Below are 23,764 nucleotides of genomic sequence, written 5' to 3' on the forward strand. Positions count from 1 at the left end.
TGTTACAGAGTCCCAGTCCCAGTCCCAGTCCCAGCCCCACTGAGACAGGGTTTCCGTCTGGAGCCCAGATCAGATCTTCAGAGTACAGTCTCTGCCCATCAAAGGGCCTGTGAGCTCACCTTCCCTCTTCCCTGTTGGGTTCCTGACAGTGACTGAAAATCCTTTGGTGTCTCCCCTCCAGGTCTGAGGCCTGCTTTGGGTACCTGGGTTCTTCAAGTCAGAGTTTGTCCCCGTCTTGCACATTTCTGCCTGCTCCATCCCTCTAGTGGTCTCTGCTTGGAATTCATGTCTACATACGCTGTTCCCTTTCTGGGAACATGGTTCTAGCTGGTATCTACAGGAGGCCAAGCAGCTGCTGTCTGTGAGCCTCTGACATGTTCCCAAATATACAAGAAGCATTTGGAAGTGATTGATAGAAAAGTGGGAACCAGAGAGGAACATTTGGGCCTCCTTTCTCATGGAACCCCTGCTGTGATCCTCTGGTGACCCAAGGACAAGACATTGGAGACACTGTACTGGTTTTATTCCAGAGGACTCTAAATGATCACTTGTGCCTGGGGAATGACCAGTGCCTCCTAGGAGTCATTTCGCTGGCGCCTAATGGTTTCTTAGTCCCTTTGAAGTGGGTGTGATGGGTCTAGAAGAGATAAGACACTTTTGGTGGCTTTAGCACTTAATGCCACCCACACGGAGCAGTGCCCCAGGGGCCGGAGACAAGCACCTTGTTTTCAAGACTGCTAACATGACATTACAGATGACAGCTGTACCAGAACCCAACTCATGAAGATTTGCTTCAATAAGGAGACAGGAGCTACACATGGGAGCCACTGTCCTTGGACAAGGTAGGCTACACAGTTCAAGCTGGTCTGGAACCCACCTCTGGCCTTAACTTCCCAAATGATGGTGTCACAGGGTTAAGAACTGCTTCATGCTAACTTGAAAGCCCTCAGAGGTCAGAGCCTTGGTAGAAGGTTCCTCCCACTGCTGTCAGGAACTAAGACCCAGACCCACAACTGGACAACGCAGCCCAGCACTTCTGGACATCAACATTTATTGCAGTCCTAGGCACTACAGACCTTTGCTGCAGTGTAAGAAGCCCTCCAGCAAGCAGGACAGGTATGCTGAGTGGCACACACTGGGAGGACACAGTTGTGGGTTTAAGGACAGCCAGCCCACAGGGTAGCTCCCTTAAACACTATCCCACACTCAAAGTTTGCCATCTTAGCTTGTTAGGACACTGCACAAGGGCAGAAAGCTCACTCTCAAGGTTGGGTGACCACTGCCACCACCACCCATGTCTTAAAGATTCCACTTCCGCACAACAAAGCTATGTCCACTTTCCTGCTAACTGTATCCTCTCCCAACTCCCAGTACCCACAATGCCACTTCCTTTCTATGGTTGAGAACTGGGGATGTTCTGGCAGTGGGCTTAGCAATGTGCATCCTGTGTTTGGCTCATTCTACTGAGCACTGTGTCCTTGAAGTACAATGTCTGTCTGGTTTTGAAACAGGGTCTTTCTGCATCGCCCAGGCTGGCCTGAAGTGATCTTGCCTCAGCCTTGGTGCTGGGATGACATGTGAACTGCTAACACTGGAATTGCCAATGTGCTCAGTAGCCCACAGTCCTACATGCACATCCTACCTGCTGAGCCGAGGCTAGCCTTGCTATTCTGACATAACAAATATAGCCTCAGAGAAAGACCTTGTCAGGCCAAGGCCTGGTGTAGGGATGCAGAGTGTCCATATGACCAGGGTCCAAGTGAAAGGGGGAACGCTCAAATGAAGGGCTGGTGGCAAGGTGGGCTCTGGCAGACTGAGGCATGTAGAGGCAGGCTTGGTGCCACTCATCACTGGTGGATAGACACCAAGAAGACAAATGGTATCCTGGCTTCAGAGATGGTCCAAGGAAGGCTTTGGCACTGAAATTGTGGCTCAAAGGACCCAGTGACTTCACAGCCAGCTAGTGGTAGGGCGAAGTACCAAGAAAAATCCAATTAGATGGTCAGTCACCATGCAAGGTCCTCTCACCTTTTAAGACATCCCTTGAAGCTACGGCCAGAGTAGTTTGGACGCTCTCACTCCAGAGCCTATGCTCGGGAGGGAAGAAAAAATCTAGAGGTGGGTCATCCTGCTAGCAGAGGTTGGCCAACACTGCTCGAGAGGTGCTTGCTACCACCAGGCTGTGGCCTTTTAGAGGCTACTAGGGAAAGCTAGTTCAGGCTTCTGTATTGATCCTGGAAGAAAGGCAGCTGGTGGCTCTGCAGCTGCCCCTAACACCACAGCCTCTGAGTTCTGATTCCAGCTCCACCATGTCTGAGATATGGGGCAGAAGACCTGGACCGAGCATGGGCCAAGGGCAGGACCTAGCTGCAGCCACAAGAGCAGGGCAGGGTGGGATGGGCAGAGGGACGCGGAATGCCTGGCAACAGAAACCTTGTCTTACAAACGGCAGAATAGGACTGTGTTTATTAAAAACACCAGGAGACTGAGTTCACATCAACGGTTGGCAGAACCCGTGACTGCTAGCAGTGCCACAAGTAGGAGGTGGCTGGGGCTGCAGTTTCTGCCTACTTGCAGCAGCAGAATTTGGTCCAGAGCAGGGTTCAGTAGCGGCGGGTGAAGTGGGGGTGAGGGTGGGAGTTGGGAATTCGGCCACCCTGGTCCTGGCTGGCCACGCCACCACCTTCCAGTCTACCACTAGGCATAATATGGCCCTGGGAATGTTCACCGTGTGCAAAGCTGCCTTGCCTAGAACAAAGGCAAACAGTTTGCAAGGGCCATGCCTGGGAACCACAAGGTGGCACCTCACAGAGCGCAGGGCCCTGGATAGCACCCTCAGAATGCCGGCCCAACCAGGGTGCACACATGTAGAGGGAGGGAAGGAGGAAGGCAGTGGCAGACATTTAAACTTCTTACCCAGCCATGCCACCCCGGCCTGCTGCCACATGCCCATGCCCAGGTCCTGTAAGGCCCCGCTCAGCACCTGCAGGAGAGAGACAGCTCTGTGGACTCTGCCTGCATAGTAGATCTGCTGTTTACCCACTCCTTGCCATTCCCTGGTACCTCGCCACCGTATGTGTTCATGGCCCGTCATGTTTGTGTCCACAGCGTTGTGCCAGACAGGAACCTGCTGCTCCTCCAACTGTGAGCTGTGCTCTGCCCATTCTCGGCTGACCCTTTGTCAAATACAAGATGACAAATGGCTGCCCCCATGCGCTTCCCATCACTCCACGCCAAGATGTAAGCCCAAATCCAGGACATCTTCAAAATCAGACTTTGACCAGGGTTGGGCAATGAGGACACCAGGCACCACCAGGGAAGAACAATCATCTACAAGGCAGCCACACAGTGGGGCCACAAGAAGCCCAGTGGTCCACACACTTGGGTTTACCCACTATTGGAAACCTGCTGACACACACATGGGCACGTGCTAGCAGCATGGTCCCAGCTGAAAGGGAGGGAGGGAGGGAGGGAGCACAGAACACCTTGCTTTATCATAGTCTGATGGGTAGAAAACAGGAGTGTCCACAGTATGAAATTCGACAGGAGACAGGAGCTGCCTTCAAACACACCACAGCATGGAGGAGTCTCACTAAAATCAAGTGTGTGTGTGTGTATGTGTGTCTAAGAGTCATGGGTATGTATGTGCCATGGTGTGTCTAAGTGGGTACCTGTGTGCCACAGTGTGTACCTGCAAAGCCATGGTGGTGGATTTGTGAGTGCAAGACCTTGGTAGATTAGGGGGTACAGACCTGCTGATGATATGTGCTTTCCAAAATGAGAGCAGTGTAATTCAGGCTGGGATTAGGGACCCACAGCAGACAGTGTCGCAGGGAAGCAGGAAAGTGCTTGGGAGGTTAAGGCAGGAGGACTATGTGGAAGCCAGCCTGCGCTCCACCTCAAACCACCTAACCATGAGTGCTCCTACTGAAGTGGAGATTCCCACCCTGTTGCCAACCAAGGAACAGGGACAAGGTTCCCACCTGCCATCATGAAACCCATGGTACAGCCAGGGATAGCAGGTAGAGGAGGTGGGTTCCCACCAAGAGCACACCAGAAACTCATCTCGGGCTCCTCCTATAAAGAACACTTACCTGGGGGGAGGGGGTAGCCCTAGGCCTTCATTCAACTTCTTGTCAGAGCTGTAGCCATGCCAGCCGTCTCGGGCGTCCCAACCATGGTGCTCCAGAGGCCTTCCATGGCTGTGCTGGTCATCTGGGTAGTACTGCAAGGCACACAAGAGACAGAGCATGTGTTCTGGGGCCCCCGGCTTCCCTATTCTATCATGCCTCTTCTCACACTGAGCTAAAGCACGTGTCCCCTGAAGTGCTGCAAGGCTGGATGGCAAGTGTGCCTAAGAAGTGGCTCTGCGGGGATGGCATGGGCTAAACATGGTAGCTCAGCCTGTGCACACACCACCATCATTCTCTTGCTAATTCAGGACCAGCATTCCTGACAGGTGATGACAAAACACTCTCTGGGGGCACCCAGGGGATGAGCCACTTGTAAATTCCTGTCTTGACCTAAGCCCATCCTGAAGGACCCCATTTCCTCCTTAGAGACTTGGGCCATGGTGTCTTGTCAGGATCCTAGCACCAGCACACAGCTAAATCAGATGGGGCCAACTCCCCATAGGACTGCAAAGCTGTCATTGCAATGAAGGCCCCCAGAAAAAAGACACCAAGTTCCCAAGCAAGTATTGGCTGAGCTGAGTCTTTATTAGGTGAGATTCAGAGTGGTACCCCTCCCGATCCCTACAGCAGGGGTTACAGGTAGCTACTTACACTTACCGGCCCATCCCGCTCTTCCATTCTGGGTCTGGACCCATCCCTCCTGCAAAGGGGACAGAGCATTGGTATGGCAGTGTGCAGATGGTGTGTGGGGATAGAAGCAGAAGACTCCCTTGGGGACAAGACTGGCTTTCCTCCAAGTACTAGCTACATGCTAGGACACAGCAACAGGGACGGCAATGGGAGGTGGAAGGCTTTTTTCTGGATGTGGAGCCAGGACAAAGCAGGAAGCAAATCTCTATCCAGGCAGACATTTAGAGAGGCTGTCCAGGAGAGCTGCCCCGGGCAAGCTTTCACACGTCCCCCCCAAGCATGGGGCTAAGACAGCTTGGAATACACAGTCTGGGGAGTCTGAGGAAGTCTCCAGCCAGTGAGTTCAAAGTCAGTGACCCCTCAGCCCTTACATCCTACATCCTTCTCTAGAACATGGAAGTCAGGGAGACATGAGAGGACAAGTGGAGCCACCATGTGGACACTAAGGATTAGGCACAGGGTGCCTGGTGTGGCTTCCCTCTCCAGATGCTCCACCTGGGGTTAAGACCTGGTATTCCCTAGTGCCACCTGTGGATGTCCTGTGGTGGTCCCAGAAAGCAATGAGCTCTTCACAGAGATCACAGGAACTCACCTGCCATGTACTGGATGATGCTTTGGGAGCTGATGCTCACCTGTCTATAACATGCTCCTGGTAATGACCCCGTTCCCGGTGATCGAAGTCATGGAAACGGTGATCTGGCCTTGGAAAGTCTCGATATCTGTCTTCCATGGCTGCACGCTTCCCTTCTGGCCAGTAGCCATCATCTCTCCTGGTTTGCATTTTGCAAAAAGACTTAATTCAAGGTAGCAGCAGCAGCATCCCACAGTTGCCAAGGGTACTGTCATCTCAGGATGGAGGCAGGCTGTTGGGAGCTGACTGTCACCAAGAACACTTGCATGAGCACAACACTGGATCCCCATGCCTCTCCCTGTTGGCCTCTCCCTTGGGATTGTGCAAAAGGGATGAGGACTACAAGGTTCCTCAATGTGTCTGCAGGGACTGTCCAAGTGGCTGAGAGCCAGCAGAGTCTTGCTCTCTCCATGGCCTTTCACAGCCCACAAGTACAACATGCCAGGCAGAGTGGCTGGGCAAGGAACATATTGGTGCTCACCTAGCATCCAGGTTGTAGGCTCTGCGCAATGCTCGCCGTTCCTGCTCAGCCCGCAGCTGCTCTTGCTGCCGTCGCAGCTCCTCACGCTCACGCATAATGCGCTGCTGTTCCTTGCGCCTTTCACGCTCCACTCGCATGCGCTCCCTCTCCAGTCTCTCCCTCTCCAGCCGCTCCCTTTCTAGACGCTGCCGCTGGCATTGGAGCTGCAGCCGTTCTCGCTGCAAACGAGCCTTCTCCCGCCGCTCCTGGAAGGCATCCAGACGCTGCTCCCGCTCTCGCTGCTCCCGCTCCCTGCACACAGGTGGCTGCATCCTCAGTTTCTGGCCTGGGTACTGCCCACGCTCAGTCTCTGGCCTCCTGTCCAGACTTCAGAGGACTTGGCTGAGTCCCTGCCCTCCCACCAGGGTCTGCAGAGGCCTTGGCTTTCTCTGCTATGTGAGACTACCTCACATTATCTGATGGTACTAGGAACTATTTCCAAGCAGACAGGAGCCAAGGCAGGTTAAGGCCAGCGCCCCGCTCACCGTCGCCGCTCGGTCTCCCGGATTTCACGCTCCCTCTGCCTCTGGCGCTCCCGCTCCCGCTGCTCCTTGATCTTGTCAAATGACAATATGTCTCTCTTCTCCCTGCCCTCTGACTTTCGGTCTTGACTTTTGGAGCTCTGCTGACCAGAAAAACACAGTGAGAACCAAATAGGCAGGGTGCTGTGACTCCAACAGCAGTCACAGCATAGTGCAGAAGGCCAGAGTCTCTCTGAGGTTTCGCAGTCAGACTGGCACACACCACCCTGCCCAGATTCTGAGTACTAGGCTTTTCAGTGCTCATCAAAGAGCAGTGACAGGTGCCACAGGATATCTAAACTCAGGGTACTCTAAATCTTACAGAAGTGTTTAGGGAGACAGGCACTAGTAACATTAGCACTTGGGGGTGAAGCAGGATTATAATTTCAAGGCCAGCCTAGAATACAGATTGTAGCAGAGCCCCTGCTGAAAAATCCAACACCAGACCAGAGCCAAGCCAGACCTTCCAGGTAAAAGGGAGGGGGCACCTCATGCTCAGACTAAGACTTTTCTGAAGCTTTGGTGTTTTGTTTGTAGACAGGGTTTCTCTGTGCAGCCCTGGCTGTCCTGGAACTCTCTGTAGACCAGGCTGGCCTCAAATCCAGAGATCTCCCTGCCTCTGCTTCCCCAGTGCTAGGGTTGTGTACCACCACCACCCAGTCAGTCTGTCCTTGTGGTTTTTCATGGTGGGTGTTTGTAGAAGTCAGAGTTGGTCCAAACCACAGCCCCAGATGGCAGCATTTCTAATTCAGAACAAACAGAAAGCTCTACAGATTCAGAGGACCCAGGAGGGAGGCTCACAATTCTAACTCCAGCTCCAGGGGAATCCTGCATGCTGTTCCACATGTGGTACTCATGCACAGATAAGAGAAAGAAAACAGAAACAGGACGACAGGCCTTTGGCATGAAGCTGAGGCATGCACTGTGAGGGGCTCCCACCATTATGCGTCTTACAGTAGGTGAGCTCTCTACATAGCTATGCTGATGCTTTTCCACTGTGGCCCTATACGAACCTAGATTCTAAGAAGCCAAATGCTCACTTTCTTCTCCTGCAAGGGTGGGAACATCACCAGGCAAGCCTGCACTGACCACCGGCTGCACTCCCGCCCTGGGCCTATGTCTGCCAGAGCACCCAGTTGTGCAGCCTGGTTCTTTTGGGGAGAGACTTCCAGAATGAAGAGTCATGAGCAGGCCCACACACAGCCCTGGTGCTGTCAAGGACAAGGCCCTACTTTCCTTTGGATTCATTTAGCACAAGGCCAACAGCAGAAACAAATATACCACCATCAGATTAGACCAAGCCAGACAGGTCCATTTACTGCCAAGGCTGTCCGTGCCTCAGTCTCTCTACTGAAGTGGGTAGAGCTAGACAAAAGATGCCAGCTAGGGCACCTCCCAGGTAAGTGAGGCTGGGAGCTGCTATGCCAGCCCTGCCTGTCAATGCTTACTCTGTCCTTTGACCTGCTTGTGGCCTTCACACTGATGACGGGCTCGCCCTTGGACTTGTCCATCACGACTGTACGCTCCGTGCATCTGCTTCCTGCAGGAAAAGTAGTCATGAGCATGCCGGCCCTTTATGGCTCAACCTTGTGTCCACTGCTCTCTTCAGTTTTCAATGCTGTTTCTGCCTTGCAAATAGTAACAAGTGTGTTCCTGATGAATAGATCACCCAGCAAACGGGCGCATTTCCTCAGCGTATGGGTGGCAAAGATGTTCCATTTGTCCCCAAGAAGCTGGCTAGCATCATTGCACTGCTTGTCCAGACTGTAAGCAATGGATGATGGTGGTGAATCTGGTGAGGATCACCACACCAAGAAGCTGTAATTTCATTTTTTTAAGACAGGGCTTCCTCTGTGTAGCCCTGGTTAGCCTGGATCTTACTATGTAGATCAGGCTGGCTTCAAACTCAAGACATCTACTTGCCTATGCCTCCTGAGCACTGCGGTTAAAGACGCCCAGCAATTTTAGTTTTATTTTAAACTCTTAGCTTCTGTTGTTGAGAGGAGTGTCTCTGCTGCTGAGGAACCACATGGCACAACACAGCTCTCCTCAGCATTAGCAATGTGAGCCACTGGTTTCAACAGAAGATGAAACAGAGAACCCTGGCAAACTCCGCAACAGGAAGTACAATCAACACTATACTATGGGAGCAAACAGCATAAACAGCATGAAACAAACCCACGAACTGGGGCCAGGTAGATTGCTGAGCACTGGCCTTGAGAACCAGACCCTAGAACCATTTGAATGCCAGCTGCAACAAGAGCTCAGTGGCAAAACGCACGCACGCGCGCACGGTCCCAGCAGGGGGTGGGCTATGATTATCAGCTTTTTATTCATCTTAAGATGGGCTGGCCAAAGTGTCCCTCCTGCCTCAACCCCAAGAGCATCCTATGCTCTAGGGTAATCTATCATACCCTTGACAGGACAGGGACCCAGAGAAAGAACCCTGTGTCCAATGATTACCAGCCCCAGGTTCAGGGCTGCCTTCTGCTGTAGACAAGTCCTTTCCTCCTGTGTGGCAGGGTCTACCCCTAGACTCCACTCTCAGCCTGCTGTACATTCAATGCTGTCCAAGGTGGTCTTGATCACGATCTCTCTGACAACAGTTCTAAATAGTGGGGTGATGGCCTGGGCCACTAGACCTGATCTGCAGAACAGATCCTTTGGTTCCATCACATGGTCTGCAGCTGACCCAGCCAAGTAACAACTTTTGTCTGCCTCCTGCCCATGACCCTGAGCCCCACCAGGCCTCCATCTCTCCCAACAGCATCCAAGATGCTGCTTACCTGATTTGGTTACTCGAGAATGACTGGCGGTTCCTGGTGGAAGCTCATCTTGATCCTTCTCCTTCTTAATGTCCTCTGGCCCTTTCTCTTCCTTTCTTTCCAGTTTCTCTTCCTTTTTGATCACAGTTCTGTTGAAAATGGTCAGCTGTAGTTTCCCAGTGATCTCCACAGGAGCCACCAGCCTCACCCAGCAGGAAAAGGGAGGATATGTAGCCTGCTCCACTCCTGATCCCCCGAGTCTGGAAGCCTAAAAAGCTGAAAGCAGCAGGGCAGAGTGCTACTAGAACCCAGTTCCTCAGGGAACCCAGAGGCTGGACTCCAACTCTCCATCGATGTCTCTAGAGGCTGGGATGACAGGTGTGTAGCCTCATACCTGGTTCTTCATGGTGCTGTAAATGGAATTCAGGGCTTGCTACACTCCCAGCCAAAAGAGCTTGCTTCCATGTGTGGGTATACCCACAACGCACACATATAACACAGAGGACAACTGGTTTCTCTACCATGTACATTCTAGTAATCAGACTCAGGCCATCAGGCTTGGTGGCAAGTACCTTACCAGTTGAACCACCTTAAAAATACTTATACCTTTACAGAAATTTTATAGAAAAATAATGTTAATCAGACACAGTGGGGTAAGGTAAGCCTGTCTCTAGCTTTTGGGAGACTGAAGCAGGATTGAGTCCTGTGCCAGTTTAGGCCACAAGGTGAGACACTATCCCATAATAAACTAACACTTAACTGACTCTCATGCTGACAAGCAGGGCAGAGTACCCATGATACCAGCTGGGGAGCAAGCTCTGCGTGGCCTGACCCACTTCCCATAGTTTCAAGACTCTTACACACCAAGCACACAAGTATTCACCTAGGCATAGCCCTCTTTCTTCCCAGAAGCACTGTCCCAATGGAGCCTTCTCCATTATATATAATGGAAGGTTTCTGGTAACACTTTTAATCCTTTCATTGGCAAATAAACCCTTCTGTTACCAAAGATGGCACTCAACGATGGCAGCACTGGAATAAACCTCTGCATGCTGTGCCTGCCAACTGCCATGCTTGGCCACATGGCTATAGCAAGGAGCTCCTAAAGTAAGTTGGAGCTTCACCTATGCTTTGGGGAACACCTGTTGAGTACTTCCCAGAGCCTGCCTCCCCGATGCCGTCCTCATGACCTGCTGCCTCCTCACTATGGGACTTGTGGGACAGGACAGTCAGTACTCTGAGCCAGTCTGCTCCCCAGTGCCCTGCATAGAGAGTTGCTGAGCAGCTTTATATAAAGCCCTGCCCCACTTGCATTGACACTACCCATGTGACACCTAGCAGCAGAACCCTCCTGCCAAAGTCTCTTCAATGGTGACAACAGAACCTGTCAGGCACTCACCACACTTCCAAGTCTGTGCCTGTCTATTTCTGCTAGGGGAAAAAAAAAACAAAAACAAAAACAAAAAACAAAAACAAAAACAAACCACATCCTTTGGCAAAAGCAATCCTGAGGCTCTGGGCTCCAAGGTGCTAAAGCATCTCAGGGTGCCGCAGAGATGCATGACATGCTGGGATATTTAAAAAAAAAAAAAAAAAAAAAAAAAAAAAAAAGATGAGAACGCCTGGTCTCTGTCAGGTTAGGACAGATGGCCTGCTTAAGGTCTGCTCCAAGGTGGGAAAGTTCTTGTACATTTGGGTTAAGAGTCAGCCCAGGTCTGGGACATTCTCATGGCTGGGAGGCCAATGCTAACCAGCTCTCTGGCTCTGGGCTTTGGCTAAGGACTGCACAGCCCTGTGGCTACCACCTAGGAACTGGGGGTTTACAAGGGCACTGGGTCCCCAGAGGACAGGGTCGCCACGTCACTGTACTTCTCCATCTTGATCTTCACAGGGTGAGGCCTGTCTGGCCCTGGCACCTTCTCCTTTTGGTCACAAGCTCTCCTGTCTGCTGACTTCTTCTCAGAGGGCTCATTTTTGGCCTAGAATGTAAAGAGGTGGTGGTGACTTGGGGGTGACAAGGCCCTGTTATTGCTAGAGCTGACAACAACAGAGACCTTACCTTCTCCACAGAGATCATCCTTCCATGCAGTTCTGTTCTGTGCAGGTGGTTGATGCATTTGGTGGCCTCATCTGACATGGACATGGTCACAAATCCATAGCATCGAGCTCCAGGACTGCGGGCATTGGTAACCACCTTGGCTCCAATGACCTCCAAGGGAAAGAACACACCAGTATAAAGGCACATCTGGCCTGTCACAAAACCACAGTGCTTATTAAAGGCCCAGCAGCAGTCACCTAGAACTGCTGTTGTCTTCAGTACTCAGCTCTGTTAGTCGCCCTCTGTGGACTCTAGAGAATCTTTGTCTATTAGAGTAGTTTGTTTCATGGAACCTAGTCAGACCCTGCATAGCCCAAAGTGCCTGCTCAGTAGCACCTAATCCCCACCAGGCCCCAGCCTCTGTGCCAGGCCCTCTGGTGAAGGCAGCAGCCACCGTACCATAAGGAAGGGCTGACACTTTGCAGACCTGGAGTTTCCAGGGCATGGGCAGGGAAGGGAAACTGAGGTGGGTTACAGGTGAGCTGAGAAAATGCAAAGGATCTGAACTGGATGACAGTGCCCTGACTCAAGCATGGGGAGTTATGCAAGAGGGACCCTCACCACTCAGACAGGACAGCCAGCAGCTGGTACACCTGCCCATGTGGACAGGGGTTTATTGTGCTCAGCCACAGGTAACATGAGACAAACCTGGTGGATGCCAAAATCTGTTCAGCCAAGAAGTAGCCCTTTATGTCAGGAAGGTGTAGGGATCCCCAAATTACCTGAACTGCAAGACAGTGACTGGCACTGCATAGTAGAGAGCATGGCACAAAGTGCAAAAGAATGTACCAGAATGAAACAAAAAAACTGGGAGACACCAACCAGGCCTGGGAAGGAGAGGCAGGGCTAGGAGCTTGGCACAGCCTGAGGTCACAGAATTAGCGCCTGCCTCAATCCCATGAAAACAATGACTGGCAGAGTCCAGGACAGTCCACAATGTGAGTCCCTAAAGACAGGAGCAAGAAAAGCAGAGCCCAGAAAACCCAATGTGTTCCTCTGAAAACACTCCAAGCCAGGGAGTGAGAATGAACTAAAAATGTTGGGAGAAAAAGGCAGTGGGTTGAAAAACAAAGGCAAAAATCACAGCTGGGGGCTGGAGACATGGCTCAGCGGTTAAGAGCACCCGACTGCTCTTCCAGAGGTCCTGAGTTCAATTCCCAGCAACCACATGGTGGCTCACAATCACCTGTAATGAGATCCAATGCCCTCTTCTGGTGTATCTCAAGACAGCTACAGTGTACTTATATATAATAAAATGAATAAATCTTAAAAAAAAAAAAAATCACAGCTGGACAGGGTTTCTATCCACTGAAGCACAAGGCTGCCCTGCTCAGTCATGAAGCACAAAGAATGAGGCCTGAGGGCAGAAAAGGCCTGGGGCTGTAGACCTGAGCCTTTAGTGTCAAGCATAACTGCTAACATGAACATGGCAAAGCAGGAACTGGCACAGCCCTGTGCTCTGGGACCTGGGACTGCACTCCAGCACACAAACATCCCTTGCAAATACACACATGTGCTCAACAACATCCAGAGAGTCAAATGGCCAGAGGGACAATTGCACCTAAAGATTTGGAATTCAGACAGACGGAAACTGGGGGCATAGTGCCCTGGGACCCCAGTCAGAGAGAAGAATGGCAGCATGATGTCCTCCAGAACCCTAGGCACACAACATGCTTCTCATATTGGAGGTAAGGCTGTGTGTCTAGATACACACTGGTCTGCTGCACCCCAGTCTGAGTCGTGGGAACACCCTTGACCACTCTATGTGAAACCTATCCTTTGCCCTGCTGTCCTAATGCTTCTGCCCTTCTTGGGACATATGCAGACACACATACACTCACTGGCTCTCAAGGCATAGGCCCCTCTGTACATACCACAGTACATGGAGGGCAGAAGCACCAAACAACCAAAAACAAACTCTGGTTTAAGAGCTTGTCTTATGACACCATCTGCAGTAGGTAGGCAGGCAACAGGTGCCTAGGTCTGCACCCAGGGATAATGAAGACTTCTGCAGGAACCACACCCATGCCCTGGCACTTGCTCAGAGTACTCTCTGTCCCATTGTTCAGACTCATCTACCACAGGGTAGTCTCTTCTGTTCCTAAGTGCCTGAGGGAAGTGCTCAAGTGTGTCCACTTGGGAAGCTGGACCCAGTCTCATGCTCAAGTTTCTAGTGCTTCGGGCTGAAGGATACGGAGGCCAACAGCTTGATTATTGGCACACAATAATATTGTATGGGCTCTAAACTCAAAAGAACCTTTAAGAGGGAACTGTCCTCACATAGTCCTGAGAAGAGACAAGAAAGGATGAGTCTATTCTCTGCTGGAACCTGGGTGCTCTAAGCACAATGTTGCCCAGGATGAGTCTGATCCTCATGCCTCCACTTCAGGAATGCTGAGATCCACTTTATGTGGTACTGGGTACGGACCCCAGGACTTCCTGACAGCCAAAGGGGAGTACTCTACAAACTCATCTCTGTCCCCAGGCCTCAAGTAGTGGCACAAGTCTGTTACCACAGCTGTCTCACATGTGGAAAGAAGCAGACAGTTCAACTGTGAGAACTCAGTATGACAGGGCAGGGGAGCTGGAAGTGGTGGTGCCAAGTCTGAGGCCAGCCTGGTCTGCCCAGTGAGTTCTAGGTCACCAAGGACTACAAGAGCCTTCCCCAAGTCCAAACCAAGAGGGTCGATCTAGTCAGTGACAGAGTGCTTCCCAAGTATACATTAAGTCCCAGGTTCCATCTTCTGCATGAACAAGAGAAAATATAAACATCTGAGGAAACAGACACTAAAAGCTAGGATACTAGATGCTTTTCCAATCCCACCATGCCAGCAGGCAGATGTGGGGCTCCCTACCTTCCCATGCTTGCTGAAGAGGCTCTTGAGATCAGCAGCACGTGTGCTGGAGGACAGTCCACTGACCCACAGGTTCCTTCCTGAGCTACAGCTGGCACGGCCTGGAGAGAGAAGGTAAGGTCATCAGCGCCACTGTGGCAGGACCTGTCCACAGGGGATAAAATGCAAGAGTCACTTGCCATACCTATGCATGAGTGTGGAGTCAAGGGTCTTCCTCAAATCATTTTCTAACTTATTTCTGAGACACAGTGCAATGAACCTGCAGCTCAGTTGTCTGAACTGGTGGGGTAGTGAAGCTCAGAGCTCCTCCTGTACCACTTCCCCACACTGCACACAGTTTACATGAAGCCCCCAGGCTTTTCACTCCAGAAATAATCAGAACAGCACTTCATGACAGAGAAGCCTTGGAAAGATGGCTCAAGGGGTCTTGTTTCTCCTTGTCACTTACAGAGCAGGTTTTCCTGTCTAGACATACTACCCATGATGCACAACAGAGAAGAACACACAAACACTCAGAGTCTTGACAGTGGATCAGGATAGTGCCATCACATGTGGCAGCCTGGAGCCCACCCCCTCCCTGGGTCACCACGTGGCAAATAGGACAAGGGAGGCCTACCTTTCTCGTCTTTAATGACTGGCTTTATATCCTGTTCTTCCTTAACAAAGCTAGAGACAAAAATGAATGTTACTGCAACACAGAAAAGCTAAAGTGAACGAATTTTACAGATACCTTTTGTGAGTTTATGTTGAAAAATCTGACCACATACAATGTCAGATCCCTATAGCACAGTAACACTGGTCATCAATTTAAGAGCCCAACCATAGCAGGTTGAGTAAGGGAAAATCAATCACTGATTAAATGTATGCAGACATGAAACTGCCTGAAGGAGCTAGCTGGGCAGTGTGGCTGCCGACTGCAGGCTCTAACAGCTCATGTGTGTCCTAGTAACAATGAAAGGAGAAAGCGTCTGGTCTAGGACTGAGAATCAACAAACCTCATTTTCTGATCAGCACCCTCACTGGCTGAGGACTCTTTAGGAGCCGCAGGGACGTCATTACAAGCGTCAAAAGCAAACTTCTTCACGTCGTCTTTGCTATCTCGGGGCTCAGGGCTCGGGGCTGCCGTGGGCGCTCGCACCAGCTCCTGGCTGGTGGCCTCCGGGAGCTGGGCAGCCGTGCTACTCTGTTCAACTGGCTCCTCTAGCCCTACAGGCTCGCGGTTCATCCAGGTACCTCCACCCGTGCCCAGAGCTTCTGCCTCTGCCTGATGCTTCCGCCTTCGCTTTCGCTTCCGCCAGTGCTGAGTACCTCCGCCTCCACCAGGCGCCTCTGCCGGCTCCCTTTTCACTACTGCTAACAGGGCGTCTGCCTCGCTCCACTGACATCGAGTGCTTGAAGACTCAGACTTGCTGCTGCTGGCCAAAGCTAAATCTCCCTCCTCCTCCTGCTCCTCTTCCTGCTCCTCTTCTTCCTCCTCTTCTTCTTCCTCTTCCGGGTGGCCGCAGCTCTCAAATAGGTCCTCTTCCTCCGCCAGCTTCCTGTCTGGCCCCACGCTACTCGTGGCCTGGGCAAAGGGCTGCTCCAGCTCCGAACCTTCTTCTTTTACTGGCTCAGATTTACAAGTTTCCCCCAAAATGTCGAGTATTTTCTCATTTTCTACGGATTTAACAGGAATAGAATGGCACAAGGTTTAATCACCAGGGAAATAAAGCAATCACAACTGCGGCTCGGGCGCTGCGGCCCTGCTCACACTGACAGAACTGCTGGCTACACAGAGATTGGAAAACCCGCTACACAGCGCCTGTACCCTACCTGCGCCCACGGCCATGGTGCCCCCAGCCTGCGCTAATGGCAGAAGTGGGCCCCCCCCATACTTCTACCCTACAACCATAGTGCAGCTTCCACAGCCTTCTTCAGGGTTTCCATCAAGCCTGTGTCTTCTGACTTCCTTCCCAATGTCCAGAGTACTGAAGCCATGGCAGTCACCATTTACTGAGGGGCTTGCTGCTCTCAGCTTGATGGATCGCGGTCAGCACTACAGTCCAAAGCTACTGGAACCGCTCTTCATCTTTGGGAACATGGCAGTCCATGGGGGCTGAGGATGAACATCTTGGCCGAGACCCACTTATCTTCTGGCATTGGTGGCTTCTGGGGTAAGTCCCCTACCACAGCCTCAGCCTACCTCAACTGCCTCAACCCCATGACTTTGGCTTGGTATGGTATCACAAGATCTGTCTCGTGTGTGGACTCACTGCCTCACCTGGTGGCCACTTATAGCCACTCTGCATGGCCTGATGCAAGCGGTGCATCTGCCCCCAAGACTGCCTTGGGCTGCCACAGCACACACACAGATCTGGTGATACAGTGGGTTTCCAATCTCTGATCCTGTGCGATTGGGATGGTCCACCACTGGGGTGATTTATGAAACCATAACACAGCTGAAAACAGACAGGACTTAAGTGCGAGCAGCAGGGCGCCAAGCTGCACTGTTGTGCCTGTCTCAGCAGTACCTGGTTCCAACGGGGCTTCTTCACCAGCCTGTTGGAGAGAGAATAGAAGGGTACATATCATTCTAAATAACACAGCCACAGATCCCATGCACACATCTGTCCCCAAGGCATCATCCACTCAGAGGCTTCTCAGTGGACAGCCACATCTTGAAAAGACTCTTGGGTGCCAAGCTAAGTACCCCTTTGGGCCTGAAACTGAACCCTTTTCTACCAAGTAGCCAATGGCAAAGATACAGAGAGACAAGGCAGTGGTCATCTTCCCCTCCTCCAGTGAGCGTGGGATGCAAGGACAGTGGGACACTCAGGACAGTGGCTGTACTCACTGCACTGCATAGTCCCCAGTATAGGTGTGATCTCTGCACACCAGGAGCTGCACCCCTTATTGCTTCTGAGCTACCACCACTTCAAGTTCATCCCTGAACTCAACTACTCTAACTCCAAGCCTGGATTTCTCTGGGAACCTTCCAGGCACTTACAAAGCCCAGCTGCCTGGCCTTTTGGTCCTGATCATAGCCCCACCTCACAGTACCTCCACAACCTATGTGCCAGACTCCAAATGCAGGCTCCAGTTACCGTCTGTACCATACTGGAAGGTTGGAGGTGATTGGACTACAAGGCTCGGGTCCCATCAATGGTTCCTTCTTTTGGTGAATGTGAACATACAAAAGGAAAATACTGGCTGGGGAAGGAGAGGCTTCTGTTGTCTTTTCCTCTCTTTGCTCCCTGGCCACCATGAAGGGCCAGGTACACTTTCGCACTGCCATGATACTCTGCCTTCTCTTAAACATATAGCAAGTCACCTGACCTTGAAACAAAACCCCCCAGAACTGTAAACCAAGGTACATCTGCTTCCCCAACTGTCCCTCAGGCAACTGCCACAGGATAAAAATCCAGTGTACCTGTGTTCTATACACACATACGCACACACAGAGTCTTGTCTGGAACATCAGTGTCTCCTACCCTGCAAGAACCACAGGGAGACTCACTCACCATAGTTACTTTAAGGTCTGACATGGAAGCTTCCAGAGTGTTCTTGAAGACATCCTCATTCACCTGGGAAATGAATCAGAACATGACTTAATGGAGGTCATAGCTGTGAAGACTTCAGCCTGCACTTCACAGCTTCCTATACAACCTACGTCCACTCCTCAACAGCACCCATCAGTGTTTCAGTTCGGCTGAGGATAGCACAGTCAGCCTTCACTCCAGGCTAAGGCTCATGGCAGTTCTCAGGTGCATGCTAGCTGAAGACACTGACTTTCCTGACCGTTTCTGAGAACAGGAGACCCACACACCAACAGGAGCTACTCCAGCTCTACTTTTGCAGTCTTAACCTTACTTATTGCTGTGTGCATGCTTGGGTCTCTGTGTATGTGTGTGTGTGTGTGTGTGTGTGTGTGTGTGTGTGCGCGCGCGCGCGCGCACGCGCGCACAAACCACTTGGGAGTTGCTGCTCTCCTCTCACCTTGGGATCCATGATAATTCCTACAGCCCAGAGAGCTCTGCTGGGAACACACCCACTCAGATGATGCTGAGACCTGGATATTCCTACATCCCCTGACCTCAGCTGAGGCTCAATTCCAGCAAGTCCCTCAAGAACAAAACCACAACACCACATGGAATCAACTGCTGTGAGCATCAAGCAAAGCCAATCTGTACAAGATGACAGGTGCTCGTGGGACAGACCTGGGTTGGCCTCAGGCAGCAGCATCACCAGGTGACAAACTGTTCTGTTAAGTGTGTTTCCAGAGCAGTTAAAGCCCTTGTGATCCAAACAGTCTTCATGCCACTCATACACCTGTCTACTTGAGTCCACAGCACTCTTTACACTATGCTGCAGAAGTAGTCACTGGCCCATAATCCCTACCAGGGATTAAACTCAGGGTCTGGTTCTACCAGGGCCTGGGTAGCCCTGATGCTGAGCCCCTGGGGCCGCTGGCGCACATGTGGCTGCAAGTTACCTACAGCATGCTTCAGGAGCTGAGCTGGAAGCTGTCCCAGCTGCGCGGCCACGTACTCTTTACTGTCATCAAAGGCATCAAGAGACTGTTTGTCGGTGTCGGCCTTCCCCAGGCAGGGCACACTGAGGTCCTGAGCCTCCATCCCATCTGGCACACCTGTATCCACAGTGTCCCTGTCTTGTGAACTCTGAAGAATCACAGTCTCATCCTGTGAGGGGAATGAGGGTGTCAGTTACCAAGACCCTGGGGTATGGGAAGGTGTGCCACCCCCAGGCCCAACACACCTGCCCATCTCTGGAATCTTCCTCCAGGCCGGTGTCCTCACCGCCCTCCTCCTCCATCTTGGCCCCTAGTTATAGAATAGTGTCAATTGTGTTAGAGATCAGAGCCAGCCTCAATTCATTGACAGAGGACAACACAATTCCATATTGTTAGCTATTTGCCTATATTGCAGGGACTCTATCTAGGTGGGTGTCTAAGTCAAGGCTTCAATCACCCTAGCATAGGGCCCAGACTTTGCTGTAAGAGATCTCAAATTTGTCCCAGAGTAAACACCTCCAAAAACAAGCTAGGCTCGTCTGGAGCTGAATGCCTCTGCTTCCCCATCACACCAGGCAACAAACACTTGAGATGGAAACTTGACTGCCAGTTGCACTGGGCTATGCAAGACTGGGACACCTGCAGTGCTGTCTATGGACACACTTGCATTCTGGCTCTGCCTGCATGCTTACTTTGCAACTTAGCACTGGTCTTATGCGGTACACGCATAGCTGCACTGGGTGTTCTGATGTCAACAATGGGTCTCCAGTTGTTATCCACATTATCTCCTAGTACCGAATCTCATGTGTACTTCACCAATTGGCCTGGAGCCAACTGACTCAGCCTGGTTGACCACCAAGCCTCAGGCACCCTCCTGTGGAAAGAGGAGGGACCTTACTGAAAGAAGTCTGTCACTGCGGGAAGGCTCTATGAGCCTCACTTCCCTTTTGTTCTCTCTGCTTCCTGTGCATAGATGGAAATGTGACGATCCAGCTTCCTGATCCAGCTGCCCATTTGCATGTCATCTTCAATATTACCAACTCTCCCTCCGGAAGCAAATGCCTAAGTTCAATCCACAGCGTCAACTATATAAAGCTGTCCTCTGATACCACATGTAGGCCACCATACTTATAAAAATGTTAAAACAAAAGCAGGGAGAGGGTGAGATGGCTCAGTAGGTAAAGCAGTTGCTGCCAAGTCTGACATGTCTGGTTCCTGGATCACATTTGATAGAGAGAACTGGCTCCTAGATAGTCCTCTCTGGTCTCTGTTCTTGCACTGTGTTATATATGTGTACATGTCCTCATGGGTACACACAGGCACATACACACACTAAATAAAATGCAAAAACTACAAAACTAGTTAGGGTGAGTATTATCTGAGGAATGCTGGGGAGGTGGAGACAGGAGGATCCTTAGAGTTGATGGTCAACCAGCCAGACTAAATCGGCAGGCTCCAGGCCAGTGAGAATCTACCCCACAAAATAACATGGATAACTGACCAGTTGACCTTGTACCTCATATATGTGCACACCAATTCATATATATACAGAAAGAAACCTCAACTTTTAAGAATCCTCAAGACCTTGACTAACAATCAAATCCCAGCCAAAACCATAGCTTGATGGCTAAAGTTCGTAGTGGCCCTGGTTAAATTTTCAGAACTGGATAACCCCTATGGTGCTCAGGACAGTTCAGCTGGAGAATGGGACTCTGAAGACTCAGGCACTCTGTGGTGGCATGCAGTACCTTCGTGGGACATAGAAAGGACATATCAAGGATGGTTGAACACCAGCACCAGGAACACATTCATTAGCCAATTCAACAAGAACTGCAGACCTTGCACAGGTCAGAACCATTCTGCATGCAGTGTTCTCACCTGTATTTGAGTGGCTCTGGAGCAAATGCAGGGCTTTCTGCATACTGGTCAAACACTTGCCCATCCCAATCCTCTTGTTTGAGTCAGCCCCACTTGTGAGAGGCCATGACTGTGACGTTCCTGGAACTTCTTCCCACTTTGCCAGAAAGTAGTGCTCAGAGAACAACTAACTTAGTGTCTTGTGAGCTAAAACTCACTCCTGCCATCATAGAGCCTGACTGGCCTGGAAGCCACAGGCCAGTGCATCATACCAAACACCACACTACTGAGCACCTCCAGAGGTGGAAAGGCACAGCTCTGCCCAAGGAGGCACCCTCTTCACCATGTCAGACCTGCCCCAGGCTCACCTGACAATGCTGCTTAAGTCAGGGCAGGCAAGTGTTTGCAACACAAGCAGCCAGGGTTATACTAGGCCTCCAGGCTAGTGCTTTTTTTAAAAAAATTACTGTACGGTGGTCTCTGTGAGCACAGGTGAGCACTTGTGTGCCTCAGTGTGCATGTGGAGGTCAAAGGTCAACTTTTGGGAGCCAGTTGTTCCCACCACGCTGGTCTCAAGGATCAAACTCTAAGACTCAGCAGCAGGCACCTTTAATAGCTGAGTCTTTTTTTTTTTTTTTTTTTTTTTTACCAGCCCTCTGTTGTGTCCGTCCCCTCCCTCCCCCCAGGATTTCTCTACATAGCCATGGCTGTCCTGGAACCAATTTTGTAGACCAGGTTGCTCTCAAGCTCTCAAACTCAGGACACCAGACTGCCTCTGTCTCCCAAGTGCTGGGATTAAAGGCATATACCACCGTAGCTAACCCTTAGTTGTTTTTTTAACAAGTCTCACAAAGCCAGGCCAACCTGGAATTGGCCATTCTTTTGCTTCAGCCTAGGATACTGACAAAAAGCCATCTTTCTCTCGTTTCAGGGTAACAGACAGACAGGTTAGCCAGTAAAACATTTCCTGTACAAGCAAGCTTCAGGGCCTGGGTTCAGTCCCAGCACACCTGAAGAGCTGGGCATGAGGACACTTGTAATTCTAGTGAAAATGGAGGGCGCTGGGATTCACAGGTCAGCAGCCTGCTCAAATCACTAGTTAGATAGTCTAAACAGATAGATAGATGGTTTAGTGGTTAAGAGCACTGGCTGCTGTCACACAGCACGGGCTTCAGTTCCCAATAATTACATGGAGACTGATAACCATTCCTGACTCCAGATCTAAGGGGTCCAAGACCTGCTTCTGACTTCTGTGGGCACCAAACACACATGCATTCACATGTTGGCGTGTACACACACACACACACACACACACACACACACACACACACATGGGGAAATAAACCTTAAGACAAAAACAAAACCCAAGGTGGACAATGTAACACTGAGGCTGTCACAAACACATGTACATGTAAGTATGATTACTACATGTATACAGAGCAGTTACTGGTCTTGACACTCATTCCCCAGGCCCAGCATCAAGCACAGGCAGGTACCTTTGGTGTTTCTCTTTATAGCCCTCTTGCTTACAGCTCCCCAACTGATACCGACTTCCTCAGGTTCTTGTCCTTCCTCTTTAAATGCCTGATGGGAAAGAGGGTGGATTTGTAAACAAAGTTATTTTTTAGGAGAGACTGGTACAAAGTGTTCTTTTTTTAAAGTAGCAACCTCCCAGTTGCAAGTGTTCACAATCCAGCTTCAGACCACATCCAGCAACCAGCTCCCCTTTACTGCTCAAGGCCCAAAACTCAGAGAAAGGGAGGCTGAAAGCTTGGGTTGCAGAATCAGGGTCAGCAGGTTGTGGTCATACACTACCTGGCAGCATGTAGCCCTAGATATAATCCCCAGCGCAGACAAAAAAATTAAATTAAATCCAAGTATTACCCCCAAATCAGGGTTGATGACTATTTGTCTTATGTGCTCTTTCATCAAACACAGGGGATGTCAGGAAACATGTCCTTGAGTCAGGCAAGGCAAAGGGCTCAATGGGACTCAAAAGGCCTGCCACAACGAAGAAACCTTTAAGTCCAGCATTTTGGAGGTGAAAGGGAGGCAGGAGATCAAGAGAACAAGGCTAGCCCAGGCTACACAGCAAGTCTAAGGCCACCCTGGGCTACAGGAGCTGTCCAAAATTAAGTCTCATGGGGGGAGGCACTGATTTTTGACAAAGAAAAACAGAACACAGGCTGGGGAAGAAAGCAAGCTGGCAAATTTTCATTAAAAGTATTTGGCTCCTTCCACTTGCAGCCAACCAGAAGGCCCTAACTCTCAAGGACCCTATTCCACGAAGACAACTTTGTTGTCAAGTGCACTAAACGAGACTTCTCTAGGGCAGGACAGTGACATCTCATGCTGACTCAAGATGACACCTAGGCTCCAGGCCAGGGAAGTGCAAGAGGACCAGAACTGGGAGTGAGCATGGTCTGTGCAGAGGCACTGAGCAGACCCAACCATGGGGTTGACTGACAAATTCTCCAGAACAGTAAACTGAGGTGGCAGAAAAGACAGCTGCAGATGCAAGGTCATAGAGAAGTGCCCAGGGCCACCCTATTGCCTCGCTTCTTGCAAACCCCAGGGCAAATGGGAAGCAAGGCACAGAGAGGGATAGCGGCTGGCCAAGGTCACATAGCCTCGGCTCCCTCGGTGGCTGACAGCACAGACCAAAATGGGGTCTCGAGGTAGGAAACCCCGCCCGACTCTGATAAACCAGTTACGTGCTCGGGCGAACGGCGCCAACCGCATTCCCTCACCTTCTTCAGCCGCTCCATCAACACACTCTTGTTGCCTCCTGTATCCAGGTTCCGCTTCTTCAGCTCCGCCCTCAGGTCGATCACCCGCAGGTCGCTGAGCCGCCGCATCCCACTATCCGAAGCGACCGGACTAAAAGCCGGGTCGCCCGACCCGGTCACAGGTTCTGCCATTCTCGCTTCCGTGACTTCCCAACCCCGCTCCGGAACCTCCTACACTCGCTGCCCCCGGCTGCAGAGGCTCTGAGTACAAAATGGCGCCGCCTTAGAGGAAAACGCACTGGTTTCCTCCCGCCTCTCATTGCGGCTGCGCAGGCGCACGGCTCTGACGCACCTCCTAGGTCGCACACCAAAGCAGTCTCTAGCCTCGGTGGTACAAATGCACATGCGCAACCGGTCGTAAGCCCAGCCCCTCTTTTTATGCGCACGCGCATCGC

General features: G+C 51.2%; 1 protein-coding gene across 1 annotated transcript; it reads right to left on the minus strand.

Moving 5' to 3' along the window:
- Positions 1-2,434: 2,434 nt before the first annotated feature.
- On the minus strand, positions 2,435-23,592 carry Safb2 (scaffold attachment factor B2). The gene is made up of 21 exons (NM_001303144.1): positions 23,331-23,592; positions 22,077-22,164; positions 18,969-19,033; positions 18,689-18,892; positions 17,714-17,776; positions 16,724-16,751; positions 15,209-15,869; positions 14,830-14,879; positions 14,214-14,314; positions 11,320-11,469; positions 11,130-11,239; positions 9,282-9,409; positions 7,944-8,035; positions 6,460-6,596; positions 5,936-6,226; positions 5,456-5,593; positions 4,791-4,833; positions 4,095-4,225; positions 3,064-3,176; positions 2,917-2,983; positions 2,435-2,748 (listed from the first exon to the last, which is right to left on the minus strand). Exons 1-21 carry the CDS (start codon positions 23,499-23,501, stop codon positions 2,604-2,606), a joined length of 2,976 nt encoding a protein of 991 aa, NP_001290073.1. The 5' UTR covers positions 23,502-23,592; the 3' UTR covers positions 2,435-2,603.
- Between the last annotated feature and the right edge of the window lie 172 nt (positions 23,593-23,764).

The sequence above is a fragment of the Rattus norvegicus genome, chromosome 9 (genome assembly GCF_036323735.1).
Source record: "Rattus norvegicus strain BN/NHsdMcwi chromosome 9, GRCr8, whole genome shotgun sequence".
In the NCBI taxonomy this organism is placed as follows: Eukaryota; Metazoa; Chordata; class Mammalia; order Rodentia; family Muridae; genus Rattus; species Rattus norvegicus.

Coding starts and splice junctions, on each gene's coding strand:
- Safb2 (NM_001303144.1), bottom strand. CDS start 23,501: ATGGCAGAACCTGTGACCGGGTCGGGCGACCCGGCTTTTAGTCCGGTC. Junction 11,240..11,319: donor GGATGATCTCTGTGGAGAAG/GTAAGGTCTCTG, acceptor TTTACATTCTAG/GCCAAAAATGAGCCCTCTGA. Junction 6,227..6,459: donor CGGGAGACCGAGCGGCGACG/GTGAGCGGGGCG, acceptor ACCTGTGTGCAG/GGAGCGGGAGCAGCGAGAGC.